The 24071-nt window shown below is 41.8% G+C and overlaps 1 protein-coding gene and 1 long non-coding RNA gene across 5 annotated transcripts in view; one reads left to right on the top strand and one right to left on the bottom strand.

Moving 5' to 3' along the window:
- GBE1 (1,4-alpha-glucan branching enzyme 1) overlaps window positions 1–6783 on the bottom strand; it is a 164315-nt gene extending 157532 nt beyond the window's left edge. Inside the window, exon 1 of one of the 2 annotated variants that reach the window (XM_049825023.1) lies at window positions 6559–6783. In XM_049825023.1, coding sequence (XP_049680980.1) covers window positions 6559–6662 — 104 coding nt within the window. In that variant the 5' untranslated portion in view covers window positions 6663–6783. The remainder of the gene's footprint in view (window positions 1–6558) is intronic. The other variant, XM_049825022.1, reaches the window with a different exon arrangement.
- Window positions 6462–22697, top strand: LOC126049126 (uncharacterized). 3 transcript variants are annotated; one of them, XR_007509107.1, is made up of 5 exons: window positions 6462–6590; window positions 7468–7714; window positions 17525–17673; window positions 18390–19138; window positions 20151–22697. It is a non-coding gene; the product is annotated as an uncharacterized LOC126049126 (long non-coding RNA). The 3 variants fall into 3 exon arrangements; XR_007509108.1 differs by lacking the exon at window positions 20151–22697 and adding an exon at window positions 19306–19318 and having other exon boundaries at window positions 18390–19263; XR_007509106.1 differs by lacking the exon at window positions 20151–22697 and having other exon boundaries at window positions 18390–19917.
- Window positions 22698–24071: the final 1374 nt, after the last annotated feature.

Raw genomic sequence — 24071 nt, 5'->3', positions numbered from 1 at the left:
CACCAAAAAAAGAAGAGAACAATGTATGACATTATGTTTTTTGTGAACATTTAGTTTTGCACCCAAAATAGCAGCCTATACGAGACAAAACAGAAAGGGCAAATCCAGCTTTTCTAAGTTAGCGTCATGGCTCCCAATGATGATACGTAGTAGTTGTGTTAATTCCATGACAGATCTCACTCCAGCCTTTCCCCCTTCTCACCATCACCTAAAACTAGCATTTCATCTGGATCACTCTTCAACTTCCATTCCCAAATTTGCTAGACCCCCAACAGCTGCCTTCCTACTCAGTCCTACTGAACCCAATTCCACATCTTTTCAATACCTCAGTCAAGTACCCACCACTGTGCACCTCAAAATAGAAAAAAAAAAATGACAGAACCATCATGAAGCATCAGTGATCTGATACTAGGTAGATACAAACAGGAAAATGGCAAGTATTTCCCTTTTGTAAGAGGGCAGAGGTCTAAGAACGTTACTAGAAACCTATGAACCAGTTGACAGACATCTTGTTAATTGATCCAGCTACTGAAGCCTACTAAAGCCACCAAGTAGGTTTTTCAGTCTTCTCAACCAAAAACTCACCAACACTTCAGAAGAAATGGGACCTTCCCTCTCTCCCTCAACCCATATCCATGTCCAAGCACTGCTGGTATTTTGTGTAGCTGAACAAATCAGTGTCCTGTTTGATGCTTTCTTTCATCAAGATAAAGACTGAAGCTGTGCAGTGGTACATTTTTACTTATTTACTCTATAAACTGAACTATTAAAAAAAGAAAAAGCTTTCACCGAGGACTACATAGTCAGTAGATTACAGGCAGTTGCAGGGGCTGGTAAAATATACTAAGCCATACACATTGCTATAGCAGAAAATTCTAATGGGCAGCACTTTAACACCAGTTTGTAACTCCAGAAAATGCAATTACACCACAGGCATTAATGGTTTTAATTGAACCAATTATGTTCTAAGAGGTAAAAGACTAAAACTACATGGTAAATTATACAAAGTCTTTAGCCTAAATAACACTTGGGAGTTAACAAAATACTTGTGGGAAAAGGTATCACAGATGGTCAAACAATGTAGCACAGTAATATCCTATGCCAACATGATCACTTTGGGGTTTTGTTTGGGTTTTTTTTAAGTAGATTCTTGTTGCAAGCTCTGAACAGTGTGTGTCTGGGTCAAGGCTGAATGGTTCACTATATATACTGAAAGGACTGCCCCCCTTTCCAAAGAAGATACCCCCCTCCCCAACTCAGGGTCACAATTCAGGCTTTCAGAAAAAAAGAAAAATTACAGATTTCTATTTTTCCCCACAAACACCATTTGCAACAATATGCCCATGCATGACAAAGAACTGAGGCAGGAATGTGACCAGAAGTCCATTTCTTCCTGCTAGTCACTCATTTAACTATGGTAGTCCATACTCTATGCTTATGACTTAACTAGGCCCTAGCATCACATTTTAGGATCATTTAGAGAAGCACTTTGTTCCCATCAAAGCACCCATTCAGTGTTTATCAAGGCTTTATTTAAAAACAAGAAGAAAGTCAGCTGTCTAAAGCAGAAAGTTATACTTTACAAGAGATTAAAGGAGACAGTCTTTGAAACCAAAAGGAAAATTTTCAGAACTTGAGGCAACATCATGATTCATTTCATCATGAATCTGACAATTCTCAAAGTGAATCAGTATAATTATATTACATTGTAGAATCCAGGCTGATGTAAGTAAAGCCTGTTTATCCTTCAACATCCCCCTCCACCCCAAAAAAAGGAAAAATAGAAGAATGTGCAAAGATCTCAGTATTAGACATGCTGCCACACAGATATGGTCACCCTCCCAGGGGTGAAGGGGCACAGCACAGGGTAGGAGAGGTGGATGTGAACTCCAGCAAGATAGACCCGCTCCTGCTCAAGGCACAGGTGAACAAGGACAAGCTAAGGCCTCTGTAGAAAGCTAGCTGTTTGTTCCTGGTCTGTCTTCTACTATCTATAGCACACAAGTAGAGCCTGAGAGAGCTGGGTATCTTCAGACTGGAAATGAAAAAAAAACTAACTCGGGGAGGCATGGGTTGCTAACATCCACTTACAGTCTTAACCTACTTAAAGGGAAAGGTGCGGGGGAGCGCCTACAGCAAAGAATGAGCTAGGCTCTCCTCTAAAGTACACAGGAAAAAAAAAGACCAGAAGCACTGGACAAAGTTGCAGCAAGGGAAGTTACAGTATTAAGAAAGAAATTTTCACAGTGAGGGTAGCCAAACACTGGGAAAGGCTGCTGAAAGAGGCTGTGGAAGCACATCTTCAGAGATTCAGCACAATAGAACAAGGTTCTGTGCAACCCAATACAAGAGCAGAAATAGCCCTGCTTTGAGTGTGAGAATAAACCATCATAATCAAGTTAACTGTGCATTCTACAACAGTCATGCATAAACAGTTACAAAATTTTCCACTAGCAATAATCCAGCTATGCTAGTACAGCGCTATGGGTAAAACAGCACACAAACTCAAGCCCAAAGGGTGAGTCAACAAGTTGCTGATGTCACTGCCAAAAATAGACACTAAATCTTTTATTCCCCCCGCCCCTCCCCGTAGAAGAACATACTGTTACTACGCAATATAAAGGGAGGACTATTATCATATGTTTTTGCACAAGGCAAAGTATAAATATCTCCATAGACAAACATTTTAAAAGCTTTGTTTCTCAAGCTTCCTTAATCCTCTGTTAAAATTCCTGATTTTTATTTCTCTAGGCAATTCACAATTTAATAGCTATAAGCTACAAAATTCCCATCAGTCTTTATTTTGTTTAGTCAACTACTGCAGTAAAAGTACCCATACATATTGTATTTGATCAAATCTATTTCACTTCTGTTCTTTACCAAAGCTTCCTAAACCAAGCAAGTAAATCACTTTTGGTGCTACAGGGTGCCACGCACAACAGCTGCCTCCTCTCCCCTTCATTAGGAGCAACTCAACCTTCAGAGCTGAGAGACTACCTGTATCTTTGCTGTTTAAGCTATTCAAGTGGCAAAAAATGCCACTAGCTGGGGGTATCAGGAGCAAAGGCAGAGAAAGCCAGCCAGCAGCATCAGAAGGAATAATTAACAAATTGTTACTTGTTCAGCAGTTGAGTGGTATAATTTCTATCCCGTTTTCCTAGTCTACAAGAGTAAAAGTATTGCTAATACCAAATATACGTTAAGAATTAGCCCTCCTGCCCTACCTATGAGGCCATGGCAAGCAGTTGACAGTTGATCAACTCGCAATACACAGATGTGCTCAGCACCACATATTCCTGGTTATTTCATCACAGCCTTTCCTACACTATGTGTGGGTTACGTCTGATTCATTGGGTTTCTTAACAAGAGGCCCCAAAAATGCATGATCAACATTTAAGTCATCATCTAAAATAACTGCTACCTTTCTAGAGGTATAAGAATTTACTGCCAGTAAGATTTAAGATTAATATCTGCAACTTTACTTTGTATGTATACTTGGAGCTTCAAAGGTAAATACAGTTAAATACATTTCTGCTTCTGGACAGCTTGACAGGTTTATTTTGCTTTACACTTTTACTTGAAGATTAGTTATGCAAGTGGCATATCATTACATAACTGTATCAATCCACACAGTATTCAACTCAGACTATTTTCAGTTTAACTCCCATCTCAAAAGGGGCCAAGGAAAGACACACAACACAGCAGAGGATCAGACGTGGACCACCTTCATGCAACAACCAGTCAAACACATCAGGACCCTTCAGCCTGGAACAGACATCATGTAGCTCCACACTGCTCAGGATTTCATGGACACAGCAAATAGAGTTGTACAGGGCTGTTCACCACCTCCTCCAGTATAAGAACTGGAAAAAAAAGTAAGCAAAACCCAAATACTGGAGGCTCAAATCACCCCAGAGAACTGGTTCCTCACACAAGCAGCAATTAAGCTGCAAAACCCCCTTCCCCTGGGCACTCCCAATACAAGAGCTCTAGATAAAAACACACCTGGAGCTATTAAATACAGACTGGATCACAATTCATGGAAGCTGGCATGAGTATTGCATGGAGACACCAATGGGCATTTCCCTTTGTGTTGTGGTTTAACCCCGGCCAGCAACTAAGCACCACGCAGCCACTCACTCACTCCCCCCCATACAGTGGGATGGGGGAGGAAATCGGGGGAAAAAAAAGTAAAACTCCTGGGTTGAGATAAGAACAGTTTAATAGAACAGAAAAGAAGAAACTAATAATGACACTAATAATGACACTAATAATGAAACTAATAATAACACTAATAAAATGACAACAGTAGTAATAAAAGGATTGGAATGTACAAATGATGCGCAGGGCAATTGCTCACCACCCGCCGACCGACACCCCGCCAGTCCCCGAGCAGCAATTCCCTGCCCCGACTTCCCAGTTCCTAAACTAGATGGGACGTCCCATGGTATGGAATACACCGTTGGCCAGTTTGGGTCAGGTGCCCTGGTTGTGTCTTATGCCAACTTCTTGTGCCCTGGCTGGGCATGAGAAGCTGAAAAATCCTTTACTTTAGTCTAAACACTACTGAGCAACAACTGAAAACATCAGTGTTATCAACATTCTTCACATAGTGAACTCAAAACATAGCACTGTACCAGCTACTAGGAAGACAGTTAACTCTATCCCAGCTGAAACCAGGACACTTTGCTTACTCTCTTCCTTCTTGGCACTCTCTACCATCCACAGGATGAAAGACAGGACAGGCTTATTTGGGCATGGAATAAGACATCCGTTTATCACAGGCTGTCACAAAATTTTCCTTTATTCTTTTAAACTAATAAACAGTATACATGTTGCCACAATAATTACATGTTAAGTGACCAGTCTGAGGTTCAGAAGGACAAGATACAAACAAGATCATATGAAGCTCTATGCTTGAGATGGATGAACCTGGGAAGTACACAAAAGTTCTGAAAACTCACTGTGTTCAACACAGCCGTACTATCCTATGAAACACGGACACTATCATCCACAATGTGCCCATTTAGATGGCAGGCACATTTGGGAAGCCCGGATGTTTTAATGAATGGTTTTATTAAGAGCCAGATCCACCCACTTATTAATTCCTACACCCTGACACCCCACTGAAAGAATTAGGTGTTTTACAGCATTGCATACATTACTCCAAGCTTGCCAGGAATCATTGTTTAAAACACTCAGTCATTCTATCATTAAGAGATTACAATCTGAGAAAATGCTCTGTAAATCAGCCTAGCAGTTTACTCAATTCTTAATCCCATTTTCAAGATCAAGCCTTACCACTATTCTCTGCCAGAACCCAACAGCACACCTAGCAATGCTAAGCCAAAGGCATCATGTGTAATATAGTAAAGTGAAAAACACCAAATACGTTAAAAAAAAAAAAAAAACAAATTCCCTCTTACTTCCCTCCCACACACATAGACTTTTCCAGACTTCTGGGATACGGGGCATTGGTTAGTAGTACAATTTCGATCAGAGGACCGCTAGTGAAATGCAACCTAAAAAGTCGCACCATAAAAACTCCCAAGTCCTCTTTTCAAACAGCCAGGGAGGTTTTAGCAGTCTTTCAAGGCCAGCAGTTTGGCTCTGCAGGATGCAAGTCACCTCTGCCTGAGCTGGCAAGCTCTCGCCCAGGCCTGCCGCCCGGCCCGGCCAGAGGCTTCGTGTCGCAGTTCCCGGGGAGAGGCAAAAAAAAGGGATGCTCAGACCGGCAACCTGAAACCAACCTAGCTCACGCTCTGCTACTTTATCGTTTTTAAGCCTGATGAACAGCTGAGCTGGGGATTCCGGGATATCTCAAAAAATGCACCTAAAGGAAAATTCTCCAGAACGAGGCGATTCGGGAGCAGTTTATTTACAGGTTACCACAGCCGGACTGAAAAACACTTTTACTTGGCAACAGCGGCTCGGCTAACCGCCTTCACAAGCTGCCCACGGCGCTTCCCCCCGCGGCGCACCTGCCTGCGCTCCAAGGGCCAGGCTCGCCTGTGAACCAGCCCCCCACCCCTCCCACCCCGCCGTAACGAAGCGATGCCAACTTCAGGCGGGCCCAAGGGGGACAACGAAGACGCCTGAAGCCGCCGGCGAGGCTGCGGCGGACGGGACGGCCTCCCACAACGCTGGCGACGAGGCCCGCGCTGGAGGCCTCCCTGCAGCGGCGCGCCATGCTCGGCTCAGGAGGCCCTGCCGGGCCTCGGCGGCAGCTCCGCCCGCGGTGGAAGCGCCTCCGTCGGAAGGGCCGCTGCGAAGCCCCCAGCTCCGGGTCCGACCCCCCCCCCCTCCTCCCCGCCACCGCCGGGGCGGGAAGCGGAGCCGCCCCGGAGCCGGCTGAGGGACAGCCCCCGCCACCACGGGGAGGAGGGAGGAGGGAGGGGGGAGGGGACACCGCCCGCCCCGCCGCTCCCCCCGCCCGCCCCGGCGCCCCCAGAGGCAGGCGGGCGGTCGCCGCCTGCTCGCCCGCCGCCCCTCGCCCTGCCGAGGCGGCCCTCCCCTCCCCGCGGCGGAGGTCGCGGCCGCCGGCAGGCAGGCCGGTACCTGCGCTGGAAGTCCTTCTCGAAGGGGGCCAGGTAGGGGTCCCGCTCCAGCAGCTGCGGCAGCTTCGGCGGCTGCGGGGGTTGCGTGCTGGCGGCGGCCGCCATCTTGCCCGCCGCGGGATCCGCGCCGCGCCGCGCCGCCGCTATATACACCCGGGGAGGGGGGCCGGGGCGGGCGGGCGAGGCGCCCCCTGCCTCTCACCGCCCGGCGCCGCCCACCGGCCGGGGCAGCCCGCCGGGGCCGGGAGGCGGCCGCCTCCGCCGCCCCTCCCCGCCCGCCGTGCCAGCCGCCTGGGCCGCGCCGCGCCGTGTTCTCTCCCCACTTCCCCCCCCCCCCCCCCCCCGCCTCCGGCGGTGCCTGGTGCGGCGGTGTCGGGGCTCCGGGTGCCTCGGGGGCTGCGGGAGCCGAGGGAGGGGGTGTTGGGGGCACACCTGTCCCTGCCTGCCACTGGCGCGGACGAGCGTGGGGTTTGGTTTCGCAGCGCCGGCTCTTTGCCCGCAGAGGGGTAAAAGGGGGAAGGGGGAGAGTGCCAAAAGAGCCGTTAGCCTCAAAACGGTGCAGGGAGTCGGGGCGGGCGGCGGCGGCGGCCTGCGGGTGAGCGCGGGCCGGGCCTGGGCCGCGGCGGCGGCGGCGGCGGAGCCACCCCTGAGGCGAGGGAGTGCTGCTGCCCTCGCTGCGGAGCCCCGAGCGGCGACGCGAAATGCCGCCGCTGCGGGGCTGGGCGGTGAGGTGAGGGAGCGCGCTGTGCTCCGTCAGTAAAGGAAACCAAAAAAGCAGCTGTCGGAGCCGACCTCCCCGGCAGGGCAGGGCAGGGCAGGGCAGGGCAGGGCAGCGCCGGCAGGAGAGGGTGTCTGCCGTCGCTCGGCGGTCCCGTTTGTTTTCTTAGTGCCTCTTTGATGTCTTTTTCAGTGTGTCTGCTGCCGGGTGAGCTCTTCGTTCCCACACACAAAAAAACCCACCACCAACCACCCCCCCAACCAGATTTGGTGTCATCGTGAGCGCTGGAATAAATTTCTCGACCGTTTGATAGGGTGCTGGCGTACTCACAGACAAGGTCAGCAAAACAAGGCTCCGGGGGCATCCATGAGTTCTCATAAACACCGTGTCTGTACAGCAAAATGTCGCTTAACCGGACACATAAAGAATCCTAAACAAAGTAAGATTAATTCAGCTGATCCTAATGCAGCTCTAAATGCTGAATAGAACAGGTAGATTGCTGTGGAAGTTTGACCTAATATCAGCATGTCTCGTTTTTGGATAGGCCACCAAATATCCAAGGCAACTAATCACTAGCCTGACCATGCCTCTAGGCCAGCATTTAGCACTTTTATTTAAGGTCCAGCAATTTTGCTTTGTTTAGACATGTAGTGAGAACGTTTATTTAGAGGCCTCTTTTGAATGCTTTTCAGCCACGGTTTATAAACTTTTCGGCTCCTAGATACCTTACCTCGTTTCCACAACCATCTCCTAAATTGTTATCCTCAGTTTGTAACTCATCTGCCCTATCTTGGCTTCCTCTGAATTTTCATGCTGCTTCCCCTTCCTGTCTGCCAGATAACTAAAAGCACAGCATGTAATGAATGCTGTCAGCTCATTTATTACTTTACCCAAAATTGGCCACAGTGAAAGTTTTCATAATGATTTGTTTCATCAACAGCGTATGTTCAACTACACTATTGTTCTTTCCTGGCAGCAGTTTCTAACTACACACGTAAAAATTCAAGTACTTTTGTCCTTTTCTCCTTATGGTGTGCAACAAGTATTCCCTATCCTATGAATGAGTAGGACAATACTCATACTGTTTGCTAGAGCAGTTGCCCAAGCAGGAGGTCCAAGCAGGTTTTGTTTGGTTACTGAAAGAACTAGGATTTATGCTGTAGCAGAACTACCTATCATATCCAGCTCTGATAGATCAGGATTTCTTTTTTCCCAGTGTCCACCATTTCTTCAGTCTCATTGGAGACTGAAAATCTGTTTTTAAAATTACCTATGCTTCTCAAAATTTCTGCATGGCAGTGATTCCTGTGCCTGTGCTAAACCAAAGTTTAACAACTCTTATCATCTTCTTATTCTTGCTTATTGGCATCATACTATGTGCACCGTGTTCTTTTGTGAATGTGTCACTCATTCTCACAGTTAACTAGTTAGCAAACTAAAAGGAGAGAAATTCCAGCTGATTATCAAGAGCCAGGAAATTGGTTTTTTACAACAGTTACGTGTTAACCTGTGCTGCTGCATTGGGGCTTCCAGGTGTTTGCTACGGGAGAGGTCACCTGCTGTTGAAGTGGAGGTAGGAGAGCAATTCCTGCAGCCTGTGAATTCACGAGCGTAGGAAACGGGAGCTTCACTCTTAGCACAGTCTCTTTGGTTTTCTTCATTGTCAGGAAGCTCAAGCAAGTTCACAGCACCGTTATTAGCTAGCTGTGTGGCATAAACAGAGATTTATAAATCAGCATTAGCAATTTGTGTAAACAGTAGGAATATAGCTATGATTTTCATCTCCCTGAAGACGGGGACCCCTTCTTAACCTTCATTTGGAAGATTTCAAGTAGAAATGACACAGTATCCTGCCTCACATCCAAGCAACCTTGAACCTCAGGAAGTGGAATTTTGCAAATAGCCCCTGTCCCTATAATAGACAAAGCCCAAATGCTATATCTAACACTCTGTGAACTGGGAAATTGAGAACCGTACCATTTGTATATACTCATGTTCCAGTTTACAACTTGGGCATGATTTTACCTGACTGCTTTGTCACAAGTAACTCAAAGATACTAAGGCATATATTATTGTGATTATCTATTACACCGTGATCTAGCTGAGACTCAAAGGCCGAGGTTGGCTCTCAGGACACTGCCATTTAGTCCTCTACCTGCAGGCAAAAATGACAGTTCAGGCAATGAATATTGTACCAACAGCTGAATGCATCTTTGTGCATTTGTCAGAGATTGATAACAAAGCTAGCAGCTGCTGCTGCCAGTAGAAATAGGAAGAGGAGGACTGCTTGTTAATAACTGCTCTTTTGGGGGGACAGCAGTGGATCACATAGGAGTGGTGTCCAAGGCATGTGTCTGGCACTCAGTTGCCACTGAAGCTGGAGTATATCAATCTGCTCTACACTAGGCTTTCAAAGGATGCTCACGCTTAAGTCACGTCTACTTTACAACGTTGCTGGCAATGCTGAGCAGTAACTGTATAGTTACAATTATTATAACATCAATTTAGATTTGTTTAAATATGCAAAGTTCAAATAGAAATCAAAGTTTTGGATTAAAGAACATTCAATATCTAGAAAGTAGTGAAGAAAAATGGCTACTCTTGTCATGCAGTACCTCCATTTTGATTCACCAATATTTTGCACTTACTGTGCAAAAGATGATAGAGATGTTAAACTATAGGAACTGGGTTAGGAAAAAATGTTATTTCATTAGGGCACTGGTTCAGATTCTCCCTCTTCAATAAAGTCTGTTCCTGTCTCAGCCACAACAGATCTGTGTGGTCTCTGGCCTTGACTGTCTGTTGCAGAGCCAGTTCCTGAGCTCCAGGTGCTTCTAAACCAAGTGGCTCAGAGCAGACCTGGTCCCTGGTCCTGGCCTGGCTCTGGAAGATGCTTACAGACCTGTCAGAGTCACCTTTGGGGTACAGGATTCTGCACTACAGCTGTCATGGACTACTGGTAGCTTCTAGACTGCCCAATCCCACAGCTATGAGATAGATAACTCATACAGAGTTACAGAGTGGTTCCTGCCATGCTGGTTCTCACATTGCCCAGAGCAGGAATATGGTGGGGGTTTGCTGGAGTTACCTTCTAGTCTGCACGGAGAGAAAGAGGGCAGTGGCCAAGGGTGATGTGTGCCCAGTTTTTATTCCAATATGGACATAAATGGGGCATTCCAAACATCCATACCTGGATGCTACAATATGGTCCCAAGTACCACAAAGTACTCATTAACCTATTCCATCAGCTGTGCTCCATTTTAGCTGTGGGCAGTCTATAGACTGCCAGTTTAATCCATCTGAGAAGAGATGGCAGGTACCAAAGACAGCAAGATATTTTTTAACTCTGCTGTTGAAAACATTTAAGAATTACTGATCTCTCAAAGTGACAAGTCACAAGGCATGTCCTTTGTATGTTTAAATTCAATACCTAAAGGCTATATCCAAGATTTGTCATCATTTCAGTGTGGGCAGAACTCCTCCCAGTTCGTTTTCCTGAAAGCCTTTTTACATGTAGGTGTGGTTGGCCCACTTTGCTTGCTTGCATGTGGGGAGATGCATGGAGATGCAATTGCCATTGCACCTTTTGATATCTTAAAGATGAGAAGTAGTCTATGGCCAAGGACTGAGAAACACAGGAATGTGAGCTCTCTCCTGTGCCTATACTGGATCCCACAATGGGATCTCACTATCAAGAAAAAGCATTCCCATGCACAGAGGCAGTTTTTCAAGAAGTTTCATGTTTCATTAATCCAGAAGAATGGATACTTGAAGGGTTCCCTGTGTCCTTTATAGAGGTGTCAGACATCTGAGCATGTTACGGTACACATTGCAGCTTCACACCTTTGGACTGGTTTCTGCATGTTCAGTACATAAACACAAAATGGAGTTCAAAATTTGAAAGAAGACTAGCCTATTTTGCCACATTGGCCAGCCATACTTACCCTATAATTTGTTCAAGAATCCATAAGAAATTAATTGCACAGTTGTCATCCAGGTCCAATACAAATGCCCCCCTTACAAAATTATCATTTATCTTGGTAGACTTCTCAGGTCAAACGTTGGGAATGGAGATTAAACAAGCTACGTACCCCTATCTTTGGATTCTCCAAGGTGAGACACATAGGAGAAAAGAAATGGTCAGTGTTGCACATCTGCTGCCAAAGCTAGACCTCAACAGCATGTCACAGTTCCATAATTAAAACCTGTACTTCTAGCAAGGATTCAACTGTTTGATTACATAGAAAGAACAAAGCAGATATCCTTGAAAATCGCAGCAAGCATTCCAAGAATCCGTTAGTACATCCATTAATTAGTTTATAGGTTTGGGGGTTTCATTTTTGGTTTGGGTTTTTTAAGAAATGTAAGGTATTCATTGAGACTATCTTTTAAGGTCTTACCTCTGCCCTGTTATGGTATCAGGAGCTTTAAATAACAACACGTCTTTAAAGATCAAAACTAATGTACAATCTGAAATACTGAAAAGCCAGTTTCAGGGTTGTCAAAATTCCAGTAACTACAGTTGATGGGGATGCCCTTTGCACTTCCCATGCAGAGCAAAATGAAAACACATTCCAACAACCTGAAAGTCCTCGATAATGGCTACTTCTTGCTTTCACAATATTGCAGTATCATTATGATTTGGTGTCCTTATTTTATATAACAGAGTATCAAAAAAATGTAAGTATCTTTCATAGTTGTTTACACAGTAATCAAGACTGTGATAAAGTGTGATACCAAATAAAAAAAAATATCAGCAGTTGTAGAACAATAATTGTTATGAAAATGCCTATGAGTCTCCCTAAAAAAATGGATTTAATTTAGCAGACTTTAGTTTCAAGTAAGAATTTGTGAAACACTTCACAGATACAAAATACAGAAGAACTTTAGGAATATCATATTTTTAGTCATTGTGTGTACTCTGTTTTATTTATGCCTTCGATATGTATTTCTCTAAAGTAATTACTGCCAATAGCAACCTTCTACAACTGCCAATACTGCTATTGCCTGGTATGTCCATATGTGTTTATGTGTTGGGTGAAGAACATAAAACGTTTGGGACTCTCTCCCTAATGCCATGCCCACCATACTTGGTAACTGTCACCTCTGTCTTACCAATGTGTATTTATGTCTAACACTTAGGAAATAAGAAGCTTGAGCTCTCCAGGACAGTTGTCCCAGAGGAACATTCCTGCTGTTACTGCAGCGGGCTTCTGTAACAATATATCGCTATTAAACAAGCAACTTACTAATGCTAGACAAATATTGTATGGTTTATATGCAATACACTTGGAATTAAGAATGAAACACCACAGCTTCAGCAGCAATTTTGTGTTCCTGTTCATTGTCAGGTCTTTCCTAAAATCCCTGAGAAATAATGTTATCTAGGAGGTCTCTTAAAGGCTGGTTGCATAGTCTCACATTCCTCCCTGAAACACTACGGGCATTTGGACTGTCTGGCCTTTTACTCAGAAGAGAAAGTGAGGCTGCCAGACACTCGTTCAGAGGGTAACACGTCTAATCCTGGGGGAGGTCAAGTGAGGTGAGAAGAAAGGAGGAGATGCATACTGCTAATGCTCTGACAGCTCTGTCGATATAAATTCATTAGTATGTGTAGAACTATTTTAGCTTTCAAAAAGCAGAAGAGTACCTGGGTTGCATTCATGAATTTCAATGTGTACTGAGTTCACCACAGTAAAAGCAGGTGACTCCAATACAAATTGTGTGTAAAGTGCAGAACTTTCCAAGTCCAGAATGCTTTCTGCAGACATTCTTTTAGATCTTGGCAGCACTAGTTGTGGTTTAGTTTTTAATGGCCGTCGGTAGCAGTTGACCAAATTGGTTCTCAGGTGCAACCGGGAGTGTTTTGAATGAACAGAAAGACAGGACAGGGATAAGTTTCTTGGGGCTACACTCAAAATTTTGCTATAGGCAGAAGAGAATACCATATATGGAACTAAGAATTTACTGTTAGTTCAGTAAATGTTTTAACAGTGTAATTGTCCAAATTATATGATTAATATGGGGAAAAAAACCCCCACCCTCATTAATAGTGCAATTTAACTTGTTATACAGAAAACTTTCTAGCACCTATGCATTTTCGCTTAATACTATACCTCCCTTCCCAGTGTGCCTCTAGGTCCTAAGGTTGACAGTTTTAAGTCTTCCTTAAGCAGATGGGGGCATATGTGCTATGACAAGGCATTGGCCTCCTGAGGTCTTTGCCACACACATCCTGATGTTCATGGGAGGTGGATGTCTCCCTCCTCAATTTTGAGGTACCTAGCTGAAGTCTGACCACTGCACAACAGCCTCTCCCAGATACAGTTGGCATAAAGGACGCTGTAGGTCATGCAGGGACTGCCTGGGGCTGTCAAATCCTTTCCCTCAGTGGCACTCACAGACACAAGCCCACATGAGTTTAGCAATAGTTGCAGAGGCACTAGGCAAGCAAAGGCAATGGCAAGAAATCACATGTACCAGGCTATAATTCCCATTGTTGATAGATGGTCTGCTAAACACAGGCTAATCGTTACATGAGTCCAGCAGAGAGGTTGCCAACTCTCCTATGACTCAAGGCTTCTTAACAGGACTGAGTGATGGCTCTGCAAAACAATAATTTTTTTCCTGTGTGGTCTTATGCGATGATAACACTGAAGGGTCTGAGGGTATAATAATGGATAACCATTGTACAATCACCAAAGCTAGTATAACAACTAAAATTACAACTATAGGGTGTAAAAGCTAAGTTGAGGTTTCTGTAGATGTCGGAGACTATAGTCTTACTTTTAAGGTGATGATGTAATTTGTATCTTTACATTGCATGTGTGCCTATCATTGGGCATGTTACACACTATGAGGTAGTTCACAGTGATTTCTGGATGTATATGAACATAACTGAATCCTACATAGATAATGGCACGACTGTAGCAATTTCATAATGACATCTTGGTCAAATTCTGATGTAATCAATTGTCAAGACATTGAAAACTAATATCCTTACATATGTAATGCATGTCTTGAGCTATTGTTTTTCTGGAATCTGCCTAAAGAGACTATGAAGTGCATCTATCATGTTCAATAATCCATCTTCATAAATGCACCTCTCTCATCTCAGAAATGCTATAGCTATAGATCTCCAAAGTTACCTGATCAGGTCTAGTTGAATAATCATGCAAGGTTATATATTATAAACATAAGTAACATTTTGATACCCTGTCAGCATAAGGACCCCTGATTTCCACCATTTTGTATATGTCTTAAAATATCCCCAGTACAATAAATGAAGATTCAGTCTTTACAATCCCAATGATACAGAGCTACACTTCTAGGTGTGCAATCTATTGCCATAGGTGATTGTATTGGATGCAATACAGTTTTCCATAGGAAATATTTTTATAACTCAGTGATTCACATTTTCTTCTTAAAGCACTCAAAATTCTATATTTTATAAATGTAGAAAGCTTCATCCAAGACAAACACATACACACAGACACACATTTTTGTTTGGAACATAGATATGCATAGGTTAGTAGGAAGTACATCTGTCTTCACACAGAGAAACAGGTTTTCTGTTGCTTGGAGATGAATCTTTTAGGTTGGATCCTTTGTCTCTTATTACCTAGGTTCATATTTTGCTCTTGTTTTTAAACTCAGCCATGGCATTTGAGTTAGAAGAAAAGGAATATGGCTTTCACTTTTCCTACGTGCATGTATCATAATAAAAATACACAGTAAAGAAAACTAAGCAATATGCAGCTTACTGAGTGCATACATTTGGAAGGGATTGCTTATACTATGCTATCTGTGGAAGGTAAAATAAGCAAATATTATAAGTAATAGTTATCTTAGTTATCCAGGCTAAAGCACCTCCCTCAGTATGAGTTTCTGAGGATATCCAGGTTAATTAGCTGCATTTCTGTTTCCTGAATATTTTATGTTGAAGTACATAGTAATGAAACAACTGCTTCATTACTACTACATAGTAAGAAAATTTACTTTGTATTATTAGATAACTTTAGTAATCCTCCATCTGTTTTTGTTTTGCTTTGGTTCCATCTCTTTTTAACAAACAGCTAAATGTTTATATTTTAATTCAAATAGCAGTCTTTACAATTATAGATAATTTTTCTTTGTAAGATATTAATTACAATCATGTATTTATTATATGGGTAACCCTTGGTTTTCCCAGTTAACGTGATCCCATTTCCATTTGAATAGTTTAAAGGCTAATGGCTCTCAGTCAGTGTTCCTCAGTTTCAAACACCCTTCCTTTTTGATATCTCATGGAGCCTTTTGTTTATCTCTCAAAATTCTCCCTGGATGTTAGATTCAGTCACCTAATCCTACTCAAGAAATGGTTGATATCACTGCCCAATCTGATTTCAGTTTAACCAGCCACTCAGTGCAGATATTTCTCACATTTATGTGATCAGCTCCTGCAGCAGGATGTATGCATCAGCAGTCACACTTCTCACGGTTCTGGTTTCTCCTGCTTGAATATTCACCTTCTTTTCTTTGTTAATACTTCATTCTCTTCTGCTTGCTTAATCAGAATAGCCTTCTGGATTGCACAGATCACAGCTTGTGCCAAATATTCGATCTTTTTGTATTATATTATCTTCTCAGGCTCTTCATTCTCCACTTGTCCCATAGTTCCACCGGGACAGCATGCCATCCCCAGTGATCAGATTGTACTTTTGTGGCTGTAAAGGTGAGGCATAAGCAGTTAATTGCCTTTTTTCTTATGCCATTAGTGATGCAGTAGGGGGCTTGTTGGAAATACTGTCCCAGTACTGCATCTCTTCCCCAGTTCTCTCGCGTTGTTTCCATGTGCGTGTTTGTGCTACGTCTGACTGTTTTCTTACTACACTATTTACTACCACTGCATGTGTGCATGGACTACTTTTCTGTTTATTACTTTGTTATCCTCCTTTTGCCACTTTTACCAAAGAAGAATATTTGAGAGTGAATGCTGACAAAAATGGCAGGTTTTACAGCTTCTAAGTCATACACTCGCACGCATTTTTTGTCTTTCTTGTTTACTATTAGTTAGTGTCCCCTAGATCACTTCTTCCCTCATATGGGTTGCTAGCTCATTCCATACTGTGCCAGTATCTATAGGCCCTAAAACTAAATACATTTTTGTGTCCACGACATCCACTACAGCTCTTTAAATGCACTCTGGTCCGAATTCAAGGCTTGTCCATCTCTACCATACACAAAACTTTGATCTGAGCCTGACAACTTTTTCTGCTTCTAATATATCTCTGCTTTCTTTTGGCTTGTGATCATCCAGATGATTAATCTTTCAAATTCTAGTCTTCCTTTCAAAGCTCATATAGTGTTATATATCCACTCCTAGTAGACAGTTGCTACTGCAGGAACTGACAAATTTGCAAGAATCTGTACCTCAAAGACTTTGTCCCTGCTGAATATGTCATTCCCTCAGCTCAGCCATTTCTTCTAAAAAGGAGAGGAGGATGGATGTTTCTAGGAGCAGAGTGGGCATGTCTAGTGAGGGGCTGGACTTGGTTTTCTATTTCCTTGATTGCCCTGTTAGTCTACCTGATTTTGTCCTTTACAGATAAGCCATAATAAAAACAAAGTCTCTACTCAGTTGGGTCATGAGAAGGGAGCAGAGGCAGAGATCTGATCACCTTGGACTATGATCAGAGGCTTTTAAAAGAAGTGTCAGCAAACTTCGGGCCTCCATCCAGTGTCCACCTATCATTAGATTGCTCTGACTGCCATCTGTTTTCTCCTCTTTCTCAGATTTTCAGCAAACTGTCATCTTCAATCACAGAGACTGCCACTACCCAGGCAAGATTTGCCTGGAGTGAGTCCTAGTGAGATCATAGAGTGGTGCAACTACCATTTGTCTGCTTTCCTCAGATCGTTAGTGATACTGAATCACCTGGGCTGCCCAAAATTCATTTGTTTTACTGTAAATTAGATACCTGCCAGGATACAGGAATGTACACCTACTGCATTCCTGGTCTTCTATGATGACCATAGGCTTCCATCTACAGAAGTTTTTGCAGAGAGTTTGTCGCTCACCAACATACGGGAAGGAGTCACAAGGGTTTGCCCACATTCTCCACTGATTTGTTACACTGAACTCTTGTGTACTACACCATATACATACTGCTGTGAATTTACTGTTAGTCCAGTAAATGTTCTAACAGTCCAAATTATCTGATTAATATAGAAAAGCCTCACTTTCCTAATGTTATCGTCACCTTTCCAGTGTGTCTCTAGGTCCTGAGGTTGGCAGTTTAAGTCTTCCCGATGCAGACGAGAGAGCAGGCTTGCTTTACGACAAGTCATCAGACCCTGAGGTCTTCACAAGAAGAACAATGATGTTTGCGTTGCGGGGTTCTCATTCCTCAGTCTTAGGTACGCTTGGTTTTATTTTTAAACTTTTTCCTTACACCATCTGCTTCCCTCTCATTGATTCCCAGCTAGTTTGAATATTGCACAATATCTTTACTCCAGGGCTCTCAGCAGATATCTGCCATCCTCTGCAATTTTATTCCACTATTATGCAAACGTTAACTCTACTAAAATCAGTAGTTTCAGCAATATGAAACTGTAATTCCTTAGTGGAGCATCCAGGAGACAGGTTACAGAGCAGTGGTTGATTTTTGAAATTCACAGTAGTGTTGCTGAAATACATAGTCAGCAGAGCTGTATAAAACTGGAGGTCATTGCATCGTTAAGTTCAAATTTGTCATTTAGCTACTCGAGTAAAGCATCTATAAATGGAAGACATCATGAACATTTATAATGTTGCAGTACAAAGGCCCATTTTACAGTCTGCTTGCAATTTAGTAGTTTGTCAATATGGGATATAAAAAACTTGAGTCTAGTATCTCTTCCAATTTTTTCTGGTTTTGCAGAATTTGCCAAATTTATGTTAAAATTCTGACACAGGTTATGAAAAGCCTTATATCTATGACTGTTGGGGCCATAAGCAAATCAGCTGATTGTGCGCTATTCTCTTACATTAACCAACTGTTCCTAGATAAATATGCTGTAGAAATACTTAAGTATTCAAAATGCTCTGTCCTGCTGAAAAATTACAAATATTTTTATGTCTTGTTTTATTCCAGCTCTCTTTCCCCAAAGAATCTGAGGTATGAATAATTGTGGTAGGATAAATGACAATACATGGACCACTAGGCATACTGAGTCTCTGGAACCCATCTGCCATTTACTTTGTGTCATCACTGACTCTCATAACACAGTGTTTTAGGCAAGATTATTGTTATAGATATATTTTTTTTCTTAACATCAACCTTGTATAAATTTAACCTTTTTTTTTTTTTTATCAGTGGTACAGTTCATTATCTCTGCTCAGTCAGGTCAGTAGTAGTCAATTACCAGCCATATTAGTACACTATAAAGAAGGAATCCTTTCAGAAGTCTTTCATGTCTTACCCCCATTAAAAGTCAGTCTCACAGACCACACTAAGTCCTTTCCTGACATTTTTCTATTGGTCATTATCTGGCTCTTCTACCATTTGCAGTTAAGGCATTAATTTATGCAAATGAAGAGATTTCTTCATTCATAAGATCATTGTCCAAATTGTTAGAATTGTTTGTTCTATTTCCTCCTTCTGCTGTTTCAGCTGCACACAGTTAAAATACTGAATTGCTCTTACAGTTCATGAATTATCTGTGGCTTTTTGACCTATGCACTCCTTCAGCTGTCTCTTCAGTAACTCCTGTGTTGTCATCTGTTTCAACACATGAACCAGAAAAACTCACAAAGGTTTCCATCCTGGGAGCTGAGTCATTGTCTAATTCAGGACCATCATCCTATCTATCAACACAAAATCTTCCTCTGTAGAACTTAAGGGTAAGTATTACCTATGTGATTTTACACAGGATGTTTTAGCTTCCCTTACTTTAAATTACTTGTGTGTCTGACTGAAAAGCACATAATTTAGCAGTATCCACCAAAATTTTCTTTGTATTCATATCGTATGTGTTCCATAATGCCAGAAACTCAGTCATCCTTCTGAGTTTTGTGTTCCATTTCCTTTATTTTTTGATCAGTTGTCATTTCAAAATATACTCACATCGTCACTGGTTTGGTTTTTTGTACATACATCTGATTTCTGTGAACTGTGACTACGTTCCTGTCATGTGGGAAACCTCGAGTGCTCAAGGAACATAACTTCCTGTACAATCAAATTGTTATTCCAATCATACCATTAAAAGACGCTCATAGTGAATATCAGTCTGGCTTAAGTCATACAATATACCTAACATTTAAAAGGGCTGACTAATGGGGACATATATTAGATATCTTGAAAGTGAGGAAAAAGCAACACCAACTGTTTATTTCTTATCTTTTTCCTAGCAATATAAAATACCATACACATTCTTTGTATATTTAAATGAACGAACTTGCTTTTAATCTTGTGTCTGTGCTTGCCAAAAATGTATACTCTGGTAGGTTGAAACCACTCTAGCACTACTACAAGTTATTAACACTATGATTTTTCCTGTTTATGTCCAAATTGCTGAGTTACTTGTAGCATTGAATAAGATTTAAGTGAAGACTTGTGAAGAACTTTGTGTTTTGAGTTGTATTACATTGCTTGAAATAAAACTTTTCAGCTGATTTCTCCCGTATAATTCTTTTCATGTTTGGGGAATTTTCATGCTAGCTCTGTTTTTATAAATATTGCCTTTATTAAATTTGTCATCTGCCAAATTAATGCTCTTTTATAGGTTTTTTTTGCTGCTTTATTTCCTTGCATATTTATCTTCTCGCTATCACTTCTCCAGCTCTTTTTTGTTCTAATGTAATTTTTTGCCCTCTTTTTTTTTTTTTTTTTTTTTTTTTTTTTTTTTTTTTACAGTAAGTCATGTGGCATTGATATCCTTAAGGAATTTAAAGTTACATGGAAGAAAATGGAGCCCCATGCTGATGGAGGAGATAGGCTTTATGGTTCCTCCGTTATCTCACTGCATGTTGATAAAGGGGCAGAAATGGAATACGAGATAGAAGTGTCATCAAAATATTTCCCTGGTTTTGTAAGGAGTTGCACAAGGAGCCATTCCTTTTCTGTAAAATGAAGCATAGGTATTCATAACTGTAAAAAAACAACAACACTGCCAACAACAGAAAAATAGCTGCCATATGTTGTTTCTTGTTTTTCTAATTTCCTTTCTATAGAATGAAGTATAGATATTTGTATTTAAAAAAAAAAGCCAACTATAAGAAAAACTGTCACCTGTTGTCTAGTGTTCTTCTTAAATCTAGAAATGTTTTGCAAATTTAACTTAAATGATTAGTCAGGTTTTCATCTTTAGAATAAACTGAAGTATTTCAGCTTTTAGCATCTGTCCTGCTTGTTCACATGGTGTTGGTGACCAATTTTTCATAAACATCAAGACCTCTTTCAACACTGACACAATAGTGGGGAACTGAGGTGGGTTCCGTTGTATTTCTGTAGTAAATTCCATTCATTTTATAACCTATTCAATACTCAGAAACATGAAAACAAGCCTGTTTATTAATTTGAATCTGGTACATTTTGCCTTTCAGTTTAATGTATTTTATGTACTGCTTTGAGTGCAAGTTTGCATATTAACTGAAAGGTTTGATTAGTTTTATTCTCTTCTTTTCAAAAATTCTTTTGCATTGTGTATTAGCTCTATTAGTAAAAAGTAAAAAATCTTCTCTGATAACTTTCCATTATGTTAGAGAAGATTCAACAAAGCCTTTAATTTCTTTTGTCTTGCATTGTAATCCTGGTTAGTTAAGAAAAAAAAAAAATCTTCCCAGAATATCGTATCTGCATGTAACTATAATACAGTCATTCATAGTTAGAGATAATATGCAGAGGTTATAGCTGTGTGAGCTATTTAAAAATCAAAAGCAGCACAGTCAGGATGTCTGGAGGAGCAGTACATAAAAGTTATCCCTTAAGAACATATCCTTCTAAAGGGTAACCAAATATAATTATTTCATGTGGTGCTGTATAATTGAGATGCCTTGGAATTCCCCCTCTTGTAACACTTTTGGTCTAGCTGTTATGCTTGACAGGGTAAGGTTAAATCTCCTTCTCCTATCACGGGTTAGGAAATATTTTTAGTGCTAAGAATAGCTCATTAAAGGTGGATGGAAAGTCTCTTTTTCCAATGTACATATTAATTACCATAATACTCAGTGAATTTATCTTTGCCGACAGAATGACATTGCTGTATCAATGAAAACTGAGTTTCTTGTTGATTAAAACTGTCACTTGCCTGGAATAACTAGGTCCAATGAAGTAAAAACAAGGGAAGCGGGGCAAGATTTTGTAAAAATATATGGTTCTGTTCTAAGCAAAACAGTACCTATTTCTTTTTAGAGAGAATTTGAATTGAACATAGAACTTTTGAGTCAGTCATCTCAGATTATTTGATCCACTGTTGTTCTGGACCTCATATGACCCACTGCTGAATTACTGGCTTTGCAGCAATGTCACTGATAGCAGAAGACTCATTAGTAAGAAAACTTTCTAATGTGCTTGAACCTTGGAACTTGAGGTGAGCAGTGCCAGGGACATCTGTGGCCTGAAGGCAGAGGCAAAACACTCCCTTTCTCCTACAATACACGTGGAAAACTCACGGTAAGGAAGAAGGGCTAGAGAATATGTACATCACCAGATCTATGTCTCTTTGTTTCTACAGGAGCACCCTTACCCTTTCCCATGTTCTCTGCCCCAGCACTGAGAGTATCACTGTGTAACCACAGTTTAAGATGTGTGCTACAATGCCTTCTTCCATTCAATCTAAAATAATTTTTTTTGACCCACCCCCCAGAGCGCAGTGCACTGTGAGTAAAATATATCCCTAAGAAATGAGTAATATATGCAGCCTTACTTGACTTCCCTTTCAGCTGCTGAAATAAGATACTCATTTTCTCTAAAGTGTCTGTAGATGGATGTCTAGAGTTTATGAACTGCCAAATGTGTGACTTCAGGATAACTGCCAAAGTTGCAAGGCAAACAAGAAGCTACCGAGCACTGGATAGTCACAGTGCTTGTCTAAGATCCAGTTAAGGATCCACTGTTCCTAGTAAGAAGTGCAATCCTTCTATAGAGTTTTTCCAATAGAACAGGCATCTCTAGGTCATTATCGTCACAAAGTGACAAAGTACAGAAGAAAGATTTCAGTGTACCTTCTAAGCACATGGTACTAGAGCAAAAAATGCTAAATTAACAATCTCTGCATAAGTCGGGAGAAGATTAGCTAAGAAGTCTGTTATTCAAAGAAAACAGCCACCACTGCTGCTGCAGAGATGAAAAATAGTTTAAAAAAGTAGTAATGCATAATTTACAATGCTTTATTTTCATGCTTTTAATAAGAATTTGTACTATCTTATTCGAATGTGGCCGATTTTTCAACAAAAACCTAATAAAAAAATATGACAATTATTCAAATACTTAACTGTGACCGACTCTGGTATTGAAGGGAAATACAAAGCATTAATACTTTCAGAAACTTTTTCTCAAGTTGTATCTTTTCTATGAATTTGAAATCTTGTCTGTGCATTATCTTTGGTCTGAAGGAATTCCACAGATAACCCGGGACTAGCATTCATATCTGGAAACTTGAGTTCCTTTGGCTTGTTTTGCCTAAACTTGCGTGATATTCCTGCTCGCTGTGGATACTTAGCACATTGGTGGTGCTAGACGTTTTGGCATGGCTAGTTCAAATGCTGGTTTGAGTGATTTTTCTCAGACAGTCATTTAAAATGCAATCACCAAAACCCAAAAGAAACAGTAAATTACTGAGCGTGTTCTTTGACCAATTTGACCAAATATTCCCAGAAGTATTTTTCAGCATTCGCTGACTGGCAGATAGCAGTGCCTTCATATCCAGTAGTGCTGTCTCCTATGGGACAAGAACAGGTGCTGGACCTCGCCTCTACCTAATCTCTTCAGTGCACAGTCTTTCTGAGCGACAGGGCTCTGCCCACATACTACCATAGCAGAACTCCCCTGAGATGCTGTCCTTTAAACCTGATGAGCCTACAGCGTCCCATATTCTTTATTTCTGCATTTAAATCTCCTTCTGAGAACTGAGTCCCTTAAATGGCTGGATTTCAGTACATTTGATTATTTCTAGTTTGAATGTCCTATAGCTACCACTTTTTGTTCAAGTCCCAAAGAGGCATCTCTTTTTTTCCAACCTTACTAACACAGTAAGCCAAACAACGATTCGCCTCCGCATGACACTTCTCTCTGGGTAGTAGGCCAGCATGCAGTGACTCACAACCTCTCATAGAGCTGTTTTACAGAAAACGGCAAAATGTTTCTCCACCTGTATCTTGCTGTAAAGCTTATCCACTCCGATACATGAAGTAAGTCGACTCACCACTGGTATGCCAAGCAGTATTGCCAGTGTCACGGGTCCCCCGCTCAGCACCCGTCGCGGTGTTTTTCACTGCTGCTCTGGAGATGCTAGCCACCTACCTCCTTCCTGGGCTGGGTTTGCCCTGAGTTTCGATTGTAAAACTTAAAAATGGGAAAGCAGGGCTGTAACCCGGCGGTAGGCAAAGTGGGTCATCCCTCAGTTAACAAGTCCACCATTTCTCTTTTCATAACTCCTGATACGTTATTGGAAATATCACGAATCACAGTCTGGTTCCCTGCTTCCTTGATTCTTTGATTAATTTCAAGCAAATTCATCATGAAAATATCAAGCAGTTAAACTGAGATACATGTAATACTAATGAAGCAGATATCCCCCCACGTTCTAATAGAGGCACTTATCCTGCTGGTTGGCTT

Source organism: Accipiter gentilis, chromosome 21, assembly GCF_929443795.1.
Source record: "Accipiter gentilis chromosome 21, bAccGen1.1, whole genome shotgun sequence".
In the NCBI taxonomy this organism is placed as follows: Eukaryota; Metazoa; Chordata; class Aves; order Accipitriformes; family Accipitridae; genus Astur; species Astur gentilis.
Note: the sequence above shows the minus strand (reverse complement) of the source record. Positions and strands in the feature narration are given on the sequence as shown.